The sequence below is a fragment of the Erythrolamprus reginae genome, chromosome 6, assembly GCF_031021105.1.
Source record: "Erythrolamprus reginae isolate rEryReg1 chromosome 6, rEryReg1.hap1, whole genome shotgun sequence".
Taxonomy (NCBI): Eukaryota; Metazoa; Chordata; class Lepidosauria; order Squamata; family Dipsadidae; genus Erythrolamprus; species Erythrolamprus reginae.
Genome location: NC_091955.1, coordinates 86,558,993 through 86,579,709, shown reverse-complemented (window position 1 = coordinate 86,579,709; position 20,717 = coordinate 86,558,993). Strand labels below are relative to the sequence as shown.

The following is a 20,717-nucleotide window of genomic DNA, read 5'->3' as shown; positions in this document are numbered from 1 at the left end:
GCTTTAGTAATTGAGTTCGTGACAGCTGTCACGACCAGAAGAGGTTGTGACAGCTGTCAGCCTGGATAGCTTCAAGGCAGGATTAGACAGATTCATGGATGCCAAGTGTATCGGTGGTTATTGAAATGGATGTCCAAGTGCCGCCTCTATGTTGGTTGAGGCAGGCAGGATTCCCTTGAGTACCATTTGTTGGGAAATGGACGGTTTTGCCTTCTCTTTCTGCTCAAGATCCCCACGGACAATTGGTGGGCCAGATCCCCATGGACAATTGGTGGGCCACTGTGTGACAGAATGCTGGACTCAATTGGCTTTGGCCTGATTCAGCTTGGCTTGTCTTATGTTCTTGAGTTGTAGTAAAAGTACAGTAATACCTCGTCTTACGAACTTAATTGGTTCCGGAAGTAGGTTCGTAAGGCGAAAGGTTCGCAAGACGAAACATTGCTTCCCATAGGAAACAATGTAGAAGAGATTAATGCGTGCAAAAGGGTGAGTGGAAATCACAAAATGACGCTCCACTAAGCGCTGCTGCCCGGCTGTCACCTTTTAAAACAGCCAGGGGGCTTCTCGGGGTCCTCCCGAACCCGAACCCCACCTCCTTTTCAGCCTCCAGATCGGCCGAAAACACCGCTGATTGCAAAAACGGCGCTCCGCCGGACACCACCGCCTGGCTGTAACTTTCTGAAACAGCCGGGCGCTTCTCAGCGGTCTCCGGAACCCGAACCCGAACTTCCGGGTTCGGCGTTCTGGAAAACGCCGAGAAGCCCCCCGGCTGTTTCAGAAGGTGACAGCCGGGCGGCGGCGCTTCTCGGCGGCTTCCCGAACCCGAACCCGAAAAGTTTGGGTTCGGGTGGACGCCAAGAAGCCCCCCGGCTGTTTTAAAAGGTGACAGCCGGGCGGCGGCACCCAGCGGAGTGCCATTTTGCGATCTGCGGTGGGTTCGTAAGCCGAAAAAAGTTCGTAAGAGGCAAAAAATTTCCGAACCCCAGGTTCGTATCACGAGGTACCACTGTATATTTTATTCAGTTATAACTTATGTGTAGCTTGCCCAGCACTGATTGACAATCAACTTCACCAGCTGTTGTGCACATTCAACTTTGTACAGAACAAAGTATTCAATGGGAATATTTCATTCATTCAAATCTAGGATGTGTTATTTGAGTGTTCCCTCTATTTTTTTTGAGCAGTATATTATGGTCATGTATGATTCTTTTAGTATATACATGTGAAGGATACAATTGCCTTTTCTGTTTTATAAGAAATATAAACAACAAGAGCTGCTAAGACACAGCAAGGCCACATAAAAATGTTCTCTTTTGTATAGGTTACATTAGACTAAGAGAAATTTCATTCCCAGTTTTACTCCATTTATTCCAGCACTTGGTTAAAAACACCTATTTGTATCAAAGTCTATTTTGCAACGAGGACTGGCATTGCTTGCAGTACCTTATTATGAAGGTAAATATTCTTCAAAGGACTTGATGCTCTGAGTCCCTGATTCTTTGTGACATCTTATTTGCTGACTGTAGTCAAGGAGGAGGGGAAAAAAAGAAACAGCCACAAAAATCCCAAGTTTTTTTTTCCTGCTGTTGTCTTTATTATTTACGCTTCAAAAAGATACATACCAAAATAGCATATGTAGAAAATTACTATTCATATGCTCTCAAAAGATAGCACAGCGCACATTAAAAAATGTAAAGCTTGCGTGAGCTTAAGACAACATGTGAAGGAGAAAAGGAGGAATAAAGGAAGTTTGCTCACAAGGTTCAAATCTTAACAAACAAATGAGAACAGAAACCGGCTTCAATTTAACCGAAGTATTTGGAATGCTGATAGAACACGAGGAACGTCAAATCCGGTGAAACATTCAAAGCTCATCCTCTCTGTGCAAAATCTGTGAATTGGTTTAGAGATTCTAGGCTCTGGCCTTTGGGCACCCAAAAACATAAAACAGGGGTGGGGAATCCATGGCTCTTCAGAAGGGGTGGAAGTATTATTCAGAACCATAGGCTCAAATTTACTATTCAGGAGCCCAACAAAGAACTCAACTCAGGATGAAAGTGAGAACCTAGCAGGGCTAAAGAGTTGGAACTAAGACGTGCTTTGTGAGCTTCAAAGGCACTGTTAACTTCCCAGACCTACACTCCTAGGACCTACCAAAATGTATGGCTTTCTGGATATTGTTGAATTTCCAATATTCATTGGTTAGCACAGCTAATCAGAGTTGTATTCCAAGGCCATCTGGAAGACCGTACCTCAACTACTCAAGATGGACCATAGAGTAAGCCATATTTGCTTCCTATATGTTCTGCATTATCACAGAACTAATGCAGTGTCTCAAAAATTGGAAACTAAGGAATACAATAATCCTAGAAAAACCAATACCCCAGAAAGAGATTCTACTATCATTTATTGTAGGCAAAATTCCAGGTCTTAGAAAGTCCTTTCTCTCCTAACACTGACACAAATAAGAAAGTTTTGTAAGCAAATCCAAGAAAGATTTACTGCAAGGGTCCTCAAACTCAGCAACTTTAAGACTTGTGGACTTCAATTCCCAGAATTATGGGAGTTGAAGTCCAAGTTGTCCACAAGTCTTAAAGTTTCCAAGTTGGAAGACCTCTGACTTAATGGATCAAACCAGATCCAGTTTGCCCTCGGGTTGTTGTTTTTTGCCAACAGCCATCAAACTGATGTAACTGGAAGGGCAAAGAGGGCTACCATTCTTTGTACTTGTCTTCTCCAGCTTGCAATTCTCTAAATGTGGTCTACACCAGTTGTGACTACCAAGCCAGAACCACAGATAATGATCCCAAGTTATCAGGATGGGCCTGAGTTGGAAAACCCTGGTTTATTGTCAGTCTCTGCATTCGAAACTTTCAAAGAAAACTGCCCCCATGTGTGTCGTGGCTCGCAACCTTGTTCGAAAAATAGGAAACATGAATATTAGACAACAGAGGATAAAGAGGCAACCGGCTTTAGTGAATTTGAAAGAAAAAAAAGGCCAACACTTTGGAGAGAAAGCCAAATGTTTTGTGTACATAACGGCCTCAGATTTAATCACTCACACTCAATTTCTCACCTATTAAGGGAGAGGAAGGAATGAGACAAATAATATAACCTTTGCCTTATGCATGACTTTTTATGCAAACAGAGGTTGTGCATAGGACATAAAGTATTTGCATTACCGTTAAGTGATGCTCCGTTAAGAGGAACTATCAGGGACCCTGGAGAAACGATTCCAGCATATAATGGCAAAAGGAGTTCCAGAGCTGAGGTCTAGAAGGCAGGTGAAAGACCCAACATCCCAGGAGGCACAAGGAAGCATTAGAAAGTTGGGAAGCAGATATGAAGGAGTTTCTCCGGGGAAGAATTAATGGCGGAGTCCTTGTTGAGCTTGGTTGTTTGCAAGTGTTTCATTACCCAATTAGGTAACATTATCAATGCTAGCAAGTGTGGGGCTTGCTCCATTCACATGCAGTAGTTTGTCCTGCCAGTTTTGGTTGGGTTGTGCTTTTTCTCTTTGGTAATTCCTTGATTTGGGCAGATTTATTTATTTGTCATGTTAATATGTCCTTGATAGCTTCTCGAATCAAGGAACGACCAAGATGAAAACTCCCACCAGAAAGCAACACAGGGAGAAAAGTCCACACTCGTTAGCATCAATGATGTTATGTAGTTGGATAATGTAACATTTGCAAAAAAAACCAAACAAGTTCAGAAAGTGCCATGGACTCCATAGTTCAACTCAGAGCTAAATACATTCTCTTCCATTTTTTTTGGATAAGGCACTCCCCAAAGTACAACAGGCTGAAAATAGTGCTCACTTTCTTTTCTAAGACACGGTGAACACAGTCATTATAACCCTGTACATCATTGAAAAGGTGACCAAGTAACCAGCCATCCAAGCCAAACCTCTACAAGGCTGGGGAAGAGGTACCAGGTAAGCAATGGTGTGGAAGATCCTAGAACCAGTAAAAATTCGGAAGTGCAGCAAAGCAGTAGAGAGGTTCACACCACTCAGAGAGTAGAAGAACCCCGCAAAGAGGAATGGAATAATGTTCTCCAAGTCGTTGAGATGGGTTCTAGGGAAAGAAAGGAGATTCACAGCGTTAGAGGCTTCCTCGTATTTGATACCAACAAAATGTCCTTATGAATAGAATAGAATAGATTTTTTTATTGGCCAAGTGTGATTGGACACACAAGGAATTTGTCTTGGTGCATATGCTCTCAGCGTACATAAAAGAAAATATACATTTGTCAAGAATCATATGGTACAACACTTAATGATTGTCATAGGGGTCAAATAAGCAATGAAGCAATATTAATAAAAATCTTAGGATATAAGCAACAAGTTACAGTCGTGCAGTCAACATGGGAGGAAATGGGTGATAGGAATGATGAGAAAAACTAGTAGAATAGAAGTGCAGATTTAGTAGAAAGTCTGACAGTGTTGAGGGAATTATTTGTTTAGTAGAGTGATGGCGTTCGGGAAAAAACTGTTCTTGTGTCTAGTTGTCTTGGTGTGCAGTGCTCTGTAGCGACATTTTGAGGATAGGAGTTGAAACAATTTGTGTCCAGGATGTGAGGGGTCAGTAAATATTTTCCCCGCCCTCTTTTTGACTCATGCAGTATACAGGTCCTTAATGGAAGGCAGGTTGGCAGCAATTGTTTTTTCTGCAGTTCTGATTTTCCTCTGAAGTCTGTGTCGGTCCTGTTGGGTTGCAGCACCAAACCAGACAGTTATAGAGGTGCAGATGAGACTCAATGATTCCTCTGTAGAACTGTATCAGCAGCTCCTTGGGCAGTTTGAGCTTCCTGAGCTGGCGCAGAAGGAACATTCCTTGTTATGCTTTTTTGATGATGTTTTTGATGTTACGTGACCATTTTAGGTCTTAAAATTTGATAGAACCTAGAAATTTGAAGGTCTCTACTGTTGATACTGTGTTGTCTAGTATTGTGAGAGGTGGAAGGGTTTCTCTTAAAATGTACCACCATTTCTACGGATTTGAATGAAGGCCAATATGTGTCCCAGGATAATGTTGCAGGATCATATCTGGATCTAGTCTTCTGAGCTTTCAGACTTGAGCTGGAGATGCTCCCTTTGAATTCTGAGAAACATGGCAATTGCACCAAACTCAGTTTGTGATTGCAAGGCCTGCTCCATTGCAAACCCTTGAAGGTGTCCCTCAGCATTGAATTTAGAGACATCTTGAAAAACCCGTGCTCAAGATATGGTAGTTCACAACCAGTGGTGGAATCCAGTGAAGGGTTGCAATTTCTTTTACTACCACACTGGGCGTGGCTTATTTTGTGGGTGTGGCTTGCCGGCCACGTGACCAGATGGGAGTGGCTTGATTATGTGACTAGGGAATGGTGGCTTGAAGGTCATGTGACTGGCATAAAGGTGGCCAACTTGACGTCACTCACGCCAAGGGTTAGGGTGCCTGGCCTGTCCTCACCTCAAAGAGATACAATTTCCCTCTCTATTTACTATTACTGAACATCCAAAATATACTATTTAATTCTATGTATATATGCCATATGTGTACATACATATTACACACAGGCACACAAAAATACATTATCTACTATATAAACTGTTTGTGTTATACTCCCACGCATGCATACACAGCTCTTTGAAATTATACACATTCAACCTCATTTATTGTGATAGGAAAAACACCCAGAGCTCAGAAGGGAAATAAAGAAAAAAAAATTCTATCGGTTCTGCATACTTGACTGTACCCGTAGGAGCCCATCACTGGTGAAATCCTTTTTTTTTACTACTGGTTCTGTGGGCGTGGCTTGGTGGGCGTGGCAGGGGAAGCATACTGTAAAATCTCTCCATTCCCTCCCAACTCCTGGGCGAAGGATACTGCAAAATCTCTCCATTCCCTCCCCATTCTGGGGCCAGCCAGAGGTGATACTTGCTGGTTCTCTGAACTACTCAAAATTTCCACTATTGTTTCTCCAGAACCTGTCAAAATCTGCTGGTTTTCACCCCCGTTCAAAATTCTACACGTCCATTCTGCAAACTCTTGGGAAAATTGTGGAGATAACTTTTCCTTAATGGCAAGGGGCCAGAGTCACTGAATAGGAGCTGTAACATTCCAAATGACCATTAGGGGGTCACAAAGAGCTGCTGCTACCATCTAGTGGCGGCATTGGTTTTTGCAGCCCAGATTTGCTAGTCCTGGCCTAAAGACAGTCCTGATCATAGGACTTCCCCACTGGTCACAGCTGTTCTTGAACTCACATTAATCTTCAAAAGAAAAATGGCTGATTTATTTTGTTTAGATTAAGGTCCCTCTATTCATGAGGTCATAAATATATCCAAATAAAAACACGAGCTTCATTTTTTTTCTATCTGAGTTAAAACAAGACAATCCCAGGATCAACCTTGGGATAATTTATCCTTCCCTCCAATTCATTTGTTTGTTACAAAAAGGGGAAGCAGCAAATTATATTCAAAAAATCAGCACTGGAAGAATAGCATGGCCAATTCATGCTCCTGGCCATTTCTGCTGTGAATTAGATGGCATATTAACTGCGGGAATTAAACATGCAAACTTCAGATGCTGCAATAGCACAGGCCATCATAAATCCAGCCAGGAGAGACAGTAGGGTGTGGAAGCAAATAGTCACGGAACATTTTGTTGACCCCTACAGAGGATCATCAAAGAAACGAGAGAGATATTAATGGAGCGAGGGACGGCGCTACCAGTATTTTTTTTCTAAGCCAGCGACTGAAAATAAAGTGCAGGCACTTTGGCGAGAGCCTTTTATGCTCTACCGTCCCATGTATTTTTTTTGTCTTTGTGTGTGTATCCTTGGTAAGAAGCTCCAGAATTACCTGCGTATACGTTCCACATCAGGATCGGTCCTTAGAAACTTTTTCGCGTTTTCTCCTTTTCCAAACGATGATGTATCTTCAGGATTAGCAAATGCCTATTTGGGAGGAAGATGAGAATACGTGACAAGGTACCATGCCAGAGTTGGCTGTGGTGGCACAGTGGTTAGAATCAGTTTTGCAGTATTGAATGAAATGCCACTCTGGTTTACTCCTACCCGTACTATTCCCATTCTTTTCTTTAATCACAAAAACCAGTAATACACAACAAACGAGATTGATATGTTGGATTTTGTATCACAGTATCACAGATTGAACACTTCCCAAGTGCCTAGGACTGTATAATGTATTTTCTTATGATGCACGCAGATTCATTCATTTCATTCATTCCATTCATTTCATTCATTCCATTCATTCATTCATTTCATTCATTTCATTTCATTCATTCATTTCATTCATTCATTCATTCGATTTTTATGCCGCCCTTCTCCTTAGACTCAGGGCGGCTTACATGTTAGCAATAGCACTTTTTAACAGAACCAACATTATTATTATTAATTATTATTATTAATTATTATTATTATTATTATTATTATTATTATTATTATTTATTAGATTTGTATGCAGCCCCTCTCCGAAGACTCCAACATATTGCCCCCACAATCCGGGCCCTCATTTTACCCACCTCGGAAGGATGGAAGGCTGAGTCAACCTTGAGCTGGTGATGAGATTTGAACCACTGACCTACAGATCTACAATGCAGTACAGCACTCTACCTGCTGCGCCACCCCTTTTGCAACCGACAGATCATGATTTTATTTTCAAATGCCAGCTGGGGTCTTTTGGCACAGCACCCAGTGTGCCGATTACCACTGGGACCACCCACTGCTTTATGCCAGTCATTGTAGTTCGATTTTGACATCCCGATATCGGCTAAGTTTTTCTTGCTGTTCTTAATCAGTTCGGCTGTCACCTGCTATGGCGAAATCAATGATCCACACTATATGCACTATTCTTAGTAATGCTATAGTTTTTAACTAATGAACTGACATTCTACCCATTCCTTTGCATCCTAATACTTTTTCAGATCTTTGGTTATTATCATTACCATAATTAGCATACTTAACAAGGATGCCAATAGAAGTGAATCTACCATGGATGCTTGATTTAACTTATTCTTAACTTATTTTCATATTATTACATTTATATTACACTCACAGAGAATCATGATTCAACTGTGGTGGTGAACCTGCACTATTTTGAATGATGCTTTAATAAAATATGTTTTATTAAAATTTATTAAAACCTAATGTTAGTCCATAATAAATTACAAACTCAAAGATATGATGTTTAGTCTAGTGATGGTAAACCTATGGTATGTATAATATTGTTTTTTATTACTGTTGTGAGCCGCCCCGAGTCTTCAGAGAGGGGCAGCATACAAATCTAATAAATTATTATTATTATTATTATTATTATTATTATTATTATTATTATTATTACTATGTGTATTTGAGGGCACATGAGGCATTGCCTTATGTCAGCTCATTTTTCAGCCTTCTTTTTGGCCGTTTTTGCTCTCGCCAGGCTTCAGGAAAGGCTCCTGGTGGCAAAAAACAGCCCAACGGGCAAACCGGAAGTTCGTTTCTGAACTTCCCATTGGGCTATTTTTTGCCATTCCCAGGCTTCAGGAGTCAGAGGCTTCAGTAATGCCTGTGCGTCTGTGCGTGTGTGAGCAGCACAGGGTGGGTTGTGTGCATGTGAAGGGAAGGACATGTGTGTGTTTGTGTGTATACACTAGTGCGCGAGTACCCTTTTGGCATGCAAGCCAAAAAGGTTTAGCCATCACTGTATAGATTAACCTGGAGTGTTTCAGATAGGTTTGTAAGCACAACTCCCATCAATCCTGGCTTATCACGGTCCTGCAAAGTGTCGCGCTAACACGTCTCACTCCATACATTGTAACTCCAACCTTCCGTCTCTCACCTTTTTCTTCATTCGGGTGAACCCCGTGATGGCGCTCATGAGCATCATTTTCACTACAACAACGACTGCATATCTTATAAATGCCATGGTGACTTCAAGATCCAGGACTTCATGGATGTTTTTCATCTTGGCACAATTTTCTGCCAAAGACCAGAAACACAAAGTGAAAGAAAGAATTAAACATCATGTACTGTAGTACATTCAAGTTGTAGCTCTCCAGTGTATGCAACGTGAACCTAAAACTACGGACATAAACTGAGTTGATCTGGAGGTTTTTAAGAAAAGATCGGGCAACCATTTGTTTGAAATGATACAGCTTGTCCTCGATTTACAACCATAATTGAGCCCAACATTTCTTTGGCTAGGTGAGACATTTGTTAAGTGGGGTTTGCCATAGTTTACGGCCTTTTGGCACTGCTACTAAGTGAACGACTAGGATTGCTAAGTTCGCAACATGGTTATTAACTGACTTTCCTTGTCAGAAAGTCACAAAAGGGATTTTCCATGATCCTGGGAGACTGCAACCGTCATAAAAAAAAAGTCAATTGTTTCCATGCTAGGATCCCCGGGCCGCAGAGATTCGGGGATCCCCCACAGGTGAAGGGGAACTTCATGCCGCCGGCATCATTGACCCTGTCCCTCTCCAAGACCCCTGTTATTCTGTTATCATATAAATGTAAGACTTTATCTTTTATTATCATTAAGCAAACATGATGGTTAAGCATTGTTTACTAGAGGGTGATTTTGCTGGAAAAAGGAGGTAAAGTTTCTGGTAAAAACATCCTAAACTAAAAAGCCATAAAAGACAAGGTTTATCTGCATTGCTACTTCTGCCACATGGTAGATATAAGGGAACTTATTTTGGATTACTAGCCAGAACCGGAAAGGGTATCTACAAGCAGTAATTTTTTGTATGTGCATGGAAAAAGAATAGGAAATCACTGAACACTCATACAAATAGCCTATGAGTTTTGCTTATCTAAAATTAAATGGCATCTAATTTAGATTTGCTTTTTGATCCTCATCTCACTTAAGCCAAACTCAAGTTAAACAGAACAGAAGAGAATAGAATTCTTTATTGGCCAAGTGTGATTGGACACACAAGGAATTTGTCTTTGGTGCACATGCCCTCAGTGTACATAAAAGAAAATATAGGTTCGTCGTCAAGAATCACGAGGTACAACAGTTAATGATTGTCACAGAATAGAAATAAGCAATCAGGAAACAATTAATATTAACATAAAGCATGAGGATACAAGCAAGAAGTTACAGACATACAGTCATAAGTGGGAGGAGATGAGTGAGGGAATTGTTTAGCAGAGTGATGGCGTTCGGGGGGGAAATGACCTTGTGTCTAATTGTTCTGGTGTGCAATGCTCCATAGCATCGTTTTAAGGGTAGGAGCGGAAACAATTTATGTCCAGAATGTGAGGTGTCCCGTTGACAAAACAATGTCTGGTGGGACCCAGGGGAAGAGCCTTCTCTGTGGCGGCCCCGGCCCTCTGGAATCAATTCCCCCCAGAGATTAGGATTGCCCCCACCCTTCTTGCCTTTCACAAACTTCTGAAAACCCACCTATGTTGCCAGGCCTGGGGAAACTGTCATTCCCCCAGCTGTTTCATTTTATGTATGGTCTGTTTGGATTGTATGACTGTATTATAATGGTTTTTTATAATTGTTTTTAATTATTTAAATTTAATTTACATGCTGTTTTTTGCCACTGTTGTTAGCCGCCCCGAGTCTGCGGAGAGGGGCGGCATACAAATCCAATGGATGGATGGATGGACGGACGGAGAGAGAGAGAGACAGACAGACAGACACACAGACAGACCAGACCAGACCAGACCAGACCGACCGACCGACCGACCGACCGACCGACCGACAGACCAGACCAGACAGACAGATAGACAGACAAACAAACAAACAAACAATATTAGATTTCCCTATATGATAACTCATGAGGAAAGCAGGAACCGGAGGAGTCCCGGCAGATGCGGTGAGCTCTTTTATCCTCGCACTGGAGCGGACCCCGACCTCCTACCGAGAGCGGCCGACCACAGAAACCATACAAACACTCCAGTGCAGTTACTGTGGCATACCGTGTTGCCATAAAGCAAGCAATTAGGGGTCTGTAGAGTGGGTCTGGGTGTTTAGGTCAGGCCAGGGTCTGGGTCTTTACAGTATTGGGTAGAACTGAGAGAATTATATTAGTCCGGCCCTCTAAAACCATCCCAATTTCTCATGCAGCCCCATGGCAAAATTAATTGCCCACGCTTGCTCTAGTGTGTGCCGCTAATTAAAGTGATTGCGCTGAATTCTGTCTTCCTGCCTTAATGAGTTAATCCTGATTCTAAGCCTTTGTCTTTCCTATCCTGGGGTTAAATCCTGTCAGGGAAGAGGAAAAGAGGAGTTCTTGGTGAGTTATTTTCAGCTGGTTTTTTTAGTATCTGCTTCATGGTCAAGCTTTGTAATCGCTGTAACAGTCATTAATGGCTTTTGGCTGTTGTGAGGGTTTGGTTTTTTGCTTTTTTTAACTGTTGATTTTGCTTTGGGATTTTAATTTCTTAAGGAGGGAAGGGCTTTTGGCACTGCTTTAGTGGTTCCTGGCACCGTCCTTTTGGTATGTACTTCCCAAAGAACCAATCCAATAACCAGACAGAAAGCTACTCCTCCCCTTTTTGGCTAGAAAATTATTTTACACAAAACCACTTTGTGATTTCGTCAGCTTCTTCTGTGATGTAAAGCCAGCTACTGTGGCCTGTAATTATTTTCTTCTCCTCACATTAGATAACACAATTTAAAATATATTTTACTTCATCCTCTCACTATTCCTGGCTCAACGGATGCTGCAATTGAATTTGCAAGGATGACAAAATCTGTATCTCGATTGCATGTTGAAGCTGGACCTCACTTTGGGTCAAAAGTGAACTAACAACTTGTGCAAATATGAATTCCCAATACCTTGACCTCCCTCCACCCATTTCTACACTCAAGGGCAATGTGAACCATCAATTGAGGTTGAAGCAGTTTGAGAGGGCATGGTCAACATCGCAACACTATGGGTGTATCCTGCACTCTGCGGGAGACCCCAAATCCCAGCTGTTTGGAGACCCGGAACTGGATTGGAACCAGGTGAGATACACCCTGGAGGGGCACTGAATAAGAGAGGCACCAATTGGTGATCTGGTTGGGCTTGAAAACCCCTTCAGGGAGCCAGACTCTCGACCAGCAGCTGTGAAAGATGATTCTGAAAGCTGAGTGTTTGGGCGATTTAATGACAAAGAAATTTAACATTCAAAAGTAGACAAGAATTATAGGAACAAGTTTAAAAGCCCAAATTTGAGGATGTCTTTAAAATTGGACTTGTTGAAAGTTAAAGAGACTATTTTTTTTAAGTTAAGGAAGAAAAGTTAAGTTTGAGGGGGAAAAAGAAGTTATTTCTATTTACATAGAAAATAAAAGAAAGAAAAACAAAAAGTTAAGAGAAGGGGTTGGAAGGGGAAAACCTACAAGAAGTGGAATTTTTGAGGGACCAAAAGAGAATGGATGAAAAGGAAAAAGTCAATAGAAGGGGGGGGGGAATTACTGAAATTGATGGAATGTTGTAAGAGCTGTATAATTATCATTTTTAAATGTCATTATTTAAGATTATATACTTTATAAATTGGATTTTTTGTTGTAGAGATTTTATATAATTAGGGGTTCTTTTTTCTTTGTTATTGTATACTGAAAGATGGAAGTGTAGTGATGAAATTAGAATTTGTTTACATATGGAGAATATCCATATATATAAATATGGAGAATATCCATATATATAAATATGGAGAATATCCATATATATAAATATGGATAAGGGAAAAGACAGAAGTTTAAGAGTAGCACCAATGAATTACTCATCTGTTAACTATAAAATGGATTAGAGATACTCAGGGAAAGATAAGAGGGAGGAAGAAGAAGTAGAAAGGAAGGGGGAGAGAGAGGAGGGAAGTAGGAAGACGGAGAGAGGGTAGAGGAAAAAGAGGTAGAGGAAGGGGAGTCGTATGAAATATAGAAGGAAAACAGATGGGAGACAAAAATATAAGAGGTGCAAATTTAGGATATTTGTTTATGGAATTTTGGACAGAAATGTATAATTACGTATGTTTTGATATTATGGTATATGTATGGATGTTTATATAAAGATGATGAAAATTTTTAAAACAAATCTTTTTAAAAAAGCGGTTTGACAGGTGGGCGAGGAATCTGCCTGCTTTCCAAGAGCACTAAGCAAAAACTACCTTTGGCTTTAAATCAAAGTAAGTTGATTGCTTAATCTCTGTACAAATGCCACTTGCATTTCACAATCATATCAGGTTTGATTTACTATCCAGTAATTAAGCTTGAGTTGGATTTTGAACTATGGCCAACTTGTGCAATCCTCCAGTGAGATGAAATAGGGTGCAAACCCTCATTTTCTGCCAGCACCTTCTGGAAAAAAAAAACCACACAACCCACCCTCTCTTCCTCCCCTATGGAAGCCATGCCACAAATCAGGGTTTCAAGGAGCTAAGCAGAGTCCTGAAGTCCTTGATCAGCTCTCCCTTAGCTTGGTTGCTTGCATGCAGAAGTTCCATTCTCAGATAGCCCTCAACTTACAATGGTTTGTTTTGCAACTGTTAAAAAGTTATAGCGGCACTGAAATATGTGAATTACGGCCACTTTTTCAGTTACAATCTTTGCAGTGTCCCCGTGATCATGTGATCAAAATCCAGACCAGTATTGGGTTCCTACCTGTACAGGCCATGCTGTACCTCCGGGAAGGAAAATTGAGCTATGCGCACGTGTCCCTAGCGCACGAGCGAGATTTTGCTTCTGGCATGTGCAGGAAGCAAAACCTTGGGAGGAAATGCGCATGAGAGCATGATTTCGGTGATTTTTTGCTTCTGCACATGCGCAGAAGCAAAAAAATAGTAGGAATCTTGCTCACATGCACATCCATGCATGTGCAGAAGCAAAATCTTGCATGGACGCATGCAGGCGCGGACTGGGGTTGCAGAGCTTTGCGGGAAGCACATCAGTAGCAGCAAGAGCCACAACCCTTCACTGATCCAGATGCTTGGCAACTGGTTCCATATTTGTGACGGTTGCTGTTTGCCAATGTCCCCTTTTGTGACCTTCAGCCAAACAAAATCAACAGGGAAGCCAAACTCACTTAATGACCAGGTTGCTAACTGAATCAACCGCAGGGATTCATTAGAAGGAGGGCAAAACTAAAACTCAGAGCCAGGGGGGGTGCCCTGGTTAGAGTGCAGCACTGCAGGCTACTTCAGCTAAGTGCTAGCTATAGTTCAGCAGTTCAAATCTCTCCAGTTCAAAGCTCAAGGCTGACTCAGCCTTCCATCCTTTGCAGGTGGGTCAAATGAGGACCCCGATTGTTGGGGGCAATTTGCTGATTCTGTAAACCGCTTAGAGAGGGCTGTAAAAGCACTATATAACTCTAAGTGCTATTGCTGTTTAACAAAGGTAGAGAATTATTTCCTCTAGATCAAAAGTCACCAACCGTTTGGCCCTCAGGGATCACTATACAGTATTCATAATGTAGGACCCCAGGACCACTAATACCAAAGATAGATACTATTTAGTGCAATAAAGAATGCAAATAATATTCCTGTGGACCACCAAAATTTTCTCACAGGCCACCAGTTGATGACCCCTGAGAGTAGATCACATCCTGATGGTGAGGGCAAGGTTTGTTCCCCAGCACCCATGACGGTCCCCTAATATGAATAGGATAGGATTAGGAATAGAATAGAATAGAATAGAATCCTTTATTGGCCAAGTATGATTGAACACACAAGGAATTTGTCTTTGGTGCATATGCTCTCAGTGTACATAAAAGAAAAATATACATATGTCAAGAATCATGAGGTAAAACACTTAATGATTGTCATAGGATACAAATAAGCAATGAAGAAACAATCAATATTAATAAAAATCATAAGAATACAAGCAACAAGTTACAGTCACACAGCCCTAAGTGGGAGGAAATGGGTGGTAGGAATGATGAGAAAAAACTAGCAGAAATAGAAGTGCAGACTTAGTAAAAAGTTTGCGAGCAAAATCCGTGGGGACCTTGGGTCACCCGGGTCAGAGTTGTGTCACGGGTGCTCGCCAAGGCCTTGCCGGTTCAGCCCTGACCTACAGAAACCGCAAAGCGCCAGCGTTGCTCGCGCGTCTCCATGCTGTGCAACTGAGCGGGTTTTCCACAGCCCCAAACGGGAGGCGTGAGGAGAGATTTTTTTAAGGGGAAAACCGTCCAGTTTTCACTCAACTGTCTCTCTCTCTCACACGCACACACACATACACACCACCCTCCCTTGTAGGAACTCGCGCTAAGCAAGCGGGCCGCAACTTTTGCAAAAAGCGCTTCTTCGCCTTCGCGGCGCAGCGGTCGAAAAGGAACCGCGCGCCTTGCCCCCAAAACGGGCCTCTCTTTTTTTTTCAGGCGCGCGGCCTTCAGACGCCTGCCCGCCCACCCAGGGATCCACTCGAGCCCTGCACCCGAAGAAAGAGAGAGAGAGATCACGTCCTGCCTTACCGACCTACGCCGGGCTGCTTCTGCTCCTTTGCACGCCTCTGCTTTCTGCCGACCCGTCGGTTGCTGGAAAACCTTCCCGCCCGCCAAACCGCACTTTTTGCTCAGCCCGGGCAAAGCGGAAAAACTCGCTCCTCCCTCTGGGCTTTGGGTTGTTTGCAGTGTGCAAAGTGCAAGGGTTTGCTCGCGCTTTCTCAAGCCAAGCTGCTTGCAACACGCGTGGCCCCGCCTGGGGCTTTTGCCTCTTTCGCCGCCCGCCCACCAGGCCCTGCAGCGGAACTTGCTTCCTTAATCAGAATAGAGCTGGGAAGGGATTTTTAATGAAGGGTCCAAAGACGGACTACAAAAATGGTGGAAGGTCTTAAGCATAAAACTTATCGGGAAAGACTTCATGAACTCAATAGTTTGGAGGACAGAAGGGAAAGGGGGAACATGATCAAAACATGTCAAAGGGTTCAGGAGGGAAGTGTTTTAAATAGGAAAGTGAACACAAGAACAAGGGGACACAATCTGAGGTTGTTGGAAAGATCAGAAGCAACCTGAGGAAAAATATTTTACTGAAAGAGTAGTAGACGCTTGGAACAAAGTTCCAGCAGATGTGGTTGGTAAATCCACAGTAACTGAATTTAAACATGCCTGGGATAAACATAGATCCATCCTAAGATAAAATACAGGAAATAGTATAAGAGCAGACTAGATGGACCACAAGGTCTTTTCCTGTCATCAATCTTCTATGTTTAGTTTAGATTAGATTAGATGACTAGACTTCGAAGGGACCTTGGAGGTCTTCTAGTCCATCCCCCTGCGCCAGCAATTTGTGACAAGCGGCTGTTAGGTCCCTTTCTTAAAAACTACTCCAGGGATGAAGCGCCCTCAACTTCTGAATGCAGCCAAGGGAGCTTTGGGATCATGGCTCAGTTTATCTTCAGTTATGCTGGTTTAAGCAACTGACATTCTTAATTTTCGGCTCTATAAACGATGATTGGGTATGTATGGTCTGGTGTGCCTGTATGGAGGTTTTTAGATGGTTTTATATTGACTCTATTGTTTACATTGTTATATAGAAAGAATCAACCTATTCTCCAAAGCACCTGAGGATAGAACAAGAAGCAATGGATAGAAACTAAACAAGGAGGGAAGCAACTTAGAACTAAGGAGAAATTTCCTGGCACTCAGAAAGGTTAATCAGTGGAACAGCTTGCCTTCAGAAATTGTGAATGCTCCAACACTGGAAGTTTTAAAGAAGAGTAGTGTAGGGTTTCCTGCCTAAGCAGGGGGTTTGACTAGAAGACCTCCAAGGTCCTTTCCAACTCTGTTATTATTGTTTCTATTGTAAGCCACTCTGAGTCCTTCGGGAATGGGCGGCATACAAATTTAATAAATAAATAAGGTGTAGGGGTTTTGTGCAAAGAGTTGCTTAAACCAGTTGTGTTTGTGGGGATTCTCATGCAGGTCATGGTTGGTCCCAAAGGTGCTTTTTCAAGAGTCAACTGATTCTTTCTGATTTTTTTTTTCCTTTCAAGGAGCTGCTTGGATGTCTGTAGAGATTCAACCCTTTGGATGGTGCAGGAGTAGGAATGGATTGAGGGCCTGTATGCTGCACGAGACAAAAAGGGGGCTGTGAAAATATTTACAGACCCCCTTCACATCCTGGACACAACCTGCTTTAACTCCTACTACACTGCGCACCAGGACAACTAGGCACAGGACCAGGTTTTTCCCCGAACGCCTGCCTTCCCTCTGCTAAACAAATCATTCCTACAACACTGTCAAACTATTTCCTAAGTCTGCATTCACCAATATTAATCTTCTCATCTTCCCATCGCTTCTCTCCTCTCACTAATGACTGTAGGACTGGAACTTTGTGGCTTGCATCCTTACAATTTATATTGACTGGTTCCTAATATGATTGGATTGCTTATTTGTACCCGGACTATCATTAGAATAGAATAGAATAGAATAGAATAGAATAGAATTTTATTGGCCAAGTGTGATTGGACACACAAGGAATTTGTCTTGGTGCATATGCTCTCAGCGTACATAAAATAAAATATACATTTGTCAAGAATCATGTGGTACAACACTTAATGATTGTCATAGGGGTCAAATAAGCAATGAAGAAGCAATATTAATAAAAATCTTAGGATATAAGCAACAAGTTACAGTCATACAGTCAACATGGGAGGAAATGGGTGATAGGAATGATGAGAAAAACTAGTAGAATTGAAGTGCAGATTTAGTAGAAAGGTTAGGTCTTGTACCTTATGATTCTTGATGAATTTATCTTTTTTTTAAATGTACACTGAGAGCATATGCACCAAAGACAAATTCCATGTATGTCCAATCACATTATTTATTTGTTTGTTTGTTTGTTTAATGTTATTGTTTTTTCAAGTACATATTGGTGGTATACAAAGATATAACAATCAAATCCCAGTAAGGGTATGGCTAGCTGATGAGGCCAGAACAAAGCCGAAATAGTGCTATCCTAGTCTCCCTTAATTTTAAAAATTCAGCAAAAACATGTGATACATACAGAATATAGTTTGAATAAATTAACCGCCTTTGAAATGGCCCTGGGTTGGGCCTAGAGGCAAAAAGGAACTGTGACTTTCCTTCAATATACCAGGGTGATCCGACAGAAAAAACATATAGCCCCTCCCTGGTACAAAATTGAAGGGGATCAGATCCTGTGGCCTAGAGGTTAATTCTCTGCCTTACAAGGCAGAAGCTACAGGATCAAATCCCAGTAAGGGTATGGCTAGCTGATGACGCCAGAACAAGGCCGAAATAGTGCTATCCTAGTCTCCCTTAATTTTAAAAATTCACCAAAAACATGTGATACAGATATAACAATGTTTATACACAGGGATGGGCTGCTGTCTGGACGGGGCGGAACGCAGTGGGGTAGCAAAATTGGAGCTCCACCCCAGAGCATCCAATTTACACTAAAAGACGTTGAAAGAAAATGCAGGGGATCCTGTAAAAGCCATGCTCACAGTGTGGTAGTAAAAATTTTGGTAGCCCTTCACTGTTTATATACATGATACAAGTAAAAGAGAAACAGGACAGGGGATGGAAGGCACACTGGTACACTTATGCACGCCCCTCACTGACCTCTTAGGAATCAGGTGAGGTCAACAGTGGATAGTCTAAGGGTAAAGTTTTTGGGATTAGGTGATGATACTACAGAGTCAGGTAGTGAGTTCCATGCATCAACTACTCGGTTACTATTTGGCCAATAAAGTATTCCATTCCAGATTCTCCCCATTGAATGGTGCCGGAGTTCAAATGGATTTCCAAAGCGGAAAAATAATTGCAGACTACAGGAACCAGGATCACCACTCAGGTGATCCTGAGGACACAGGTAAACCTCCAAGTGCTTTGACCCTCTGAAAAGGATGCAAATGGCCAGCTGTCTGCAAGGAGTATAAATCCTTCCATTCCCCACCACATTATCTACAATAGATTTCTCCCCTTTTCTAAGAGGTCTGTAAGGGGCGTGCATAAGTGAACCTTTGTGCGTACTATTCCGGTCCAAATGTCTTTTTTATCTTTTCTATCTCTATACTTATATTATGTTAAACATAGTACAATACAATACTATATTTTTATGACAAATAGATAAAATAAATAAATCCTGTCAGAGGTGAAGAAGAAGCTTCTTGGATGAGAAGCAAAACTTGTTTAAAACCAAGAGAAAACAAGAAAGTCCAGTTGCCTCCAGAAAAAAAAAAAGCACCTTTGGGACCTACCAGGACGCCCTGATTGAGCTAGAAGGGAAATTTGATGGCTGTGAATAAGTCTTTTTTAATAATGCAGAAGCTATCTGGTATGGTTGTTTATGTGCCTGTGGAGATTTTCAATCACCCTGGCTGTAGTTGTCCCAAGGGTGCTTTTTTCTTTTTTTCCCAAAGGCACATGGACTTTCTTGTTGTTTTCATTTGAAAACTCTTGTGACATGTTTCCAAAGCAGCGATCTCCAACCTTGGCAACTTTAAGACTTGTGGACTTCAACTCCCAGAATTCCTCAGCCTGCTGGCTGAGGAATTCTGGGAGTTGAAGTCCACAAGTCTTTAAAGTTGCCAAGGTTGGACACCCCTGTTCCAAAGGACAAAACCCCCATGAAAATCCAGTTGAAAAAAGCATCCTGGAGTTGTTTATGCAACTTAGTGGGTTTAACCTGCCTATGGTCCCTGTCACGTTTTAGTTTTGTTCTTTGGAATTTGTAATTGTTGTTTGACAAATAAGTAAAAAAGAATGTCTGCCCCAGGTGAGCAGTTCATTAGAAAACAGTGGAGAGATAATGATAATTCCCTTTCTCTTTCTTTTCTTTCTTTCCTTCCTTCCTCCTTCCTTCCTCCTTCCTTCCTCCTTCCTTCCTTCCTCCTTCCTTCCTCCTTCCTTCCTCCTTCCTTCCTCCCTCCCTCCCTCCATCCTTCCTTCCTCCTTCCTTCCTCCCTCCCTCCCTCCCTCCCTCCCTCCTTCCTTCCTTCCTTCCTTTCTCTTTCTTTCTTTCTTTCTTTCTTTCTTTCTTTCTTTCTTTCTTTCTTTCTTTCTTTCTTTCTTTCTTTCTTTCTTTCTGAGACCCTGTTTATTACGTTTTAAACGGGAGAGCAGCCAAGATATCAGAGAAGGGAGATCCATATAAAGCGAGATCCAGACATTTTAAACCCACATTAATGGGGTTTACACTACAATGGGGTTTAACACAACAACCCTGTTCACTTAACAGGCAGTGTCTAAATATTAACTCATACTCTGCTGTCTCAATGACACTGCTGTAAGAGGACAGATTATTTAAACAAGGCGCAGAGAGCAGTTTGCTTATGTAATACTTAGATTACATTGACAGTTGTGTAATAGTATTCTTGCTTCACCCACTTTTAAAATCCCTTGATTTACTCTGGCTCAGTTTCTTAAGGCCTGTAGATTAATAAAGTTTTACATTCTTCTTTTACTCCCTTTTCAATATTTCTACTTGAACCACGTCGATGGGTGAAGGTTTACAAAAATGAAAAATGTCAAGGAAAATTTCTTAAAACAACTGCCCAGAAGGCCCGGTGCCAAATAGAGTTGCATCATTATTATTATTATTATTATTATTATTATTATTATTATTATTTATTAGATTTGTATGCCGCCCCTCTCCATAGACTCGGGGCGGCTCACAACAGTGATAAAAACAATACATGGTAACAAATCTAATAATTAAAATCTAAAATAACGATTTTACATTAAAAAGTCTAAAAAGAAAAAAAACCCAATAGATAAAATACATACACACAGTCATATCATGTACAAATATTC

General features: G+C 41.6%; 1 protein-coding gene across 2 annotated transcripts; it reads right to left on the bottom strand.

Moving 5' to 3' along the window:
* Positions 1–1,570: 1,570 nt before the first annotated feature.
* Positions 1,571–15,701, bottom strand: MGST1 (microsomal glutathione S-transferase 1). 2 transcript variants are annotated; one of them, XM_070754308.1, is made up of 4 exons: positions 15,411–15,701; positions 8,834–8,973; positions 6,851–6,945; positions 1,571–4,079 (listed from the first exon to the last, which is right to left on the bottom strand). In XM_070754308.1, exons 2-4 carry the CDS (start codon positions 8,957–8,959, stop codon positions 3,830–3,832), a joined length of 471 nt encoding a protein of 156 aa, XP_070610409.1. In that variant the 5' UTR covers positions 8,960–8,973; positions 15,411–15,701; the 3' UTR covers positions 1,571–3,829. The 2 variants fall into 2 exon arrangements, with proteins under 2 accessions (XP_070610409.1, XP_070610410.1); XM_070754309.1 differs by having other exon boundaries at positions 15,415–15,697.
* Between the last annotated feature and the right edge of the window lie 5,016 nt (positions 15,702–20,717).

Excerpts from the sequence above, each read along its gene's own strand:
- MGST1 (XM_070754308.1), bottom strand. The coding sequence starts at position 8,959 with ATGAAAAACATCCATGAAGTCCTGGATCTTGAAGTCACCATGGCATTT. Across the intron at positions 6,946-8,833 it reads TCACCCGAATGAAGAAAAAG|GCATTTGCTAATCCTGAAGA; the intron begins GTGAGAGACGGA and ends CCTCCCAAATAG. Across the intron at positions 4,080-6,850 it reads GATGTGGAACGTATACGCAG|AACCCATCTCAACGACTTGG; the intron begins GTAATTCTGGAG and ends TTCTTTCCCTAG.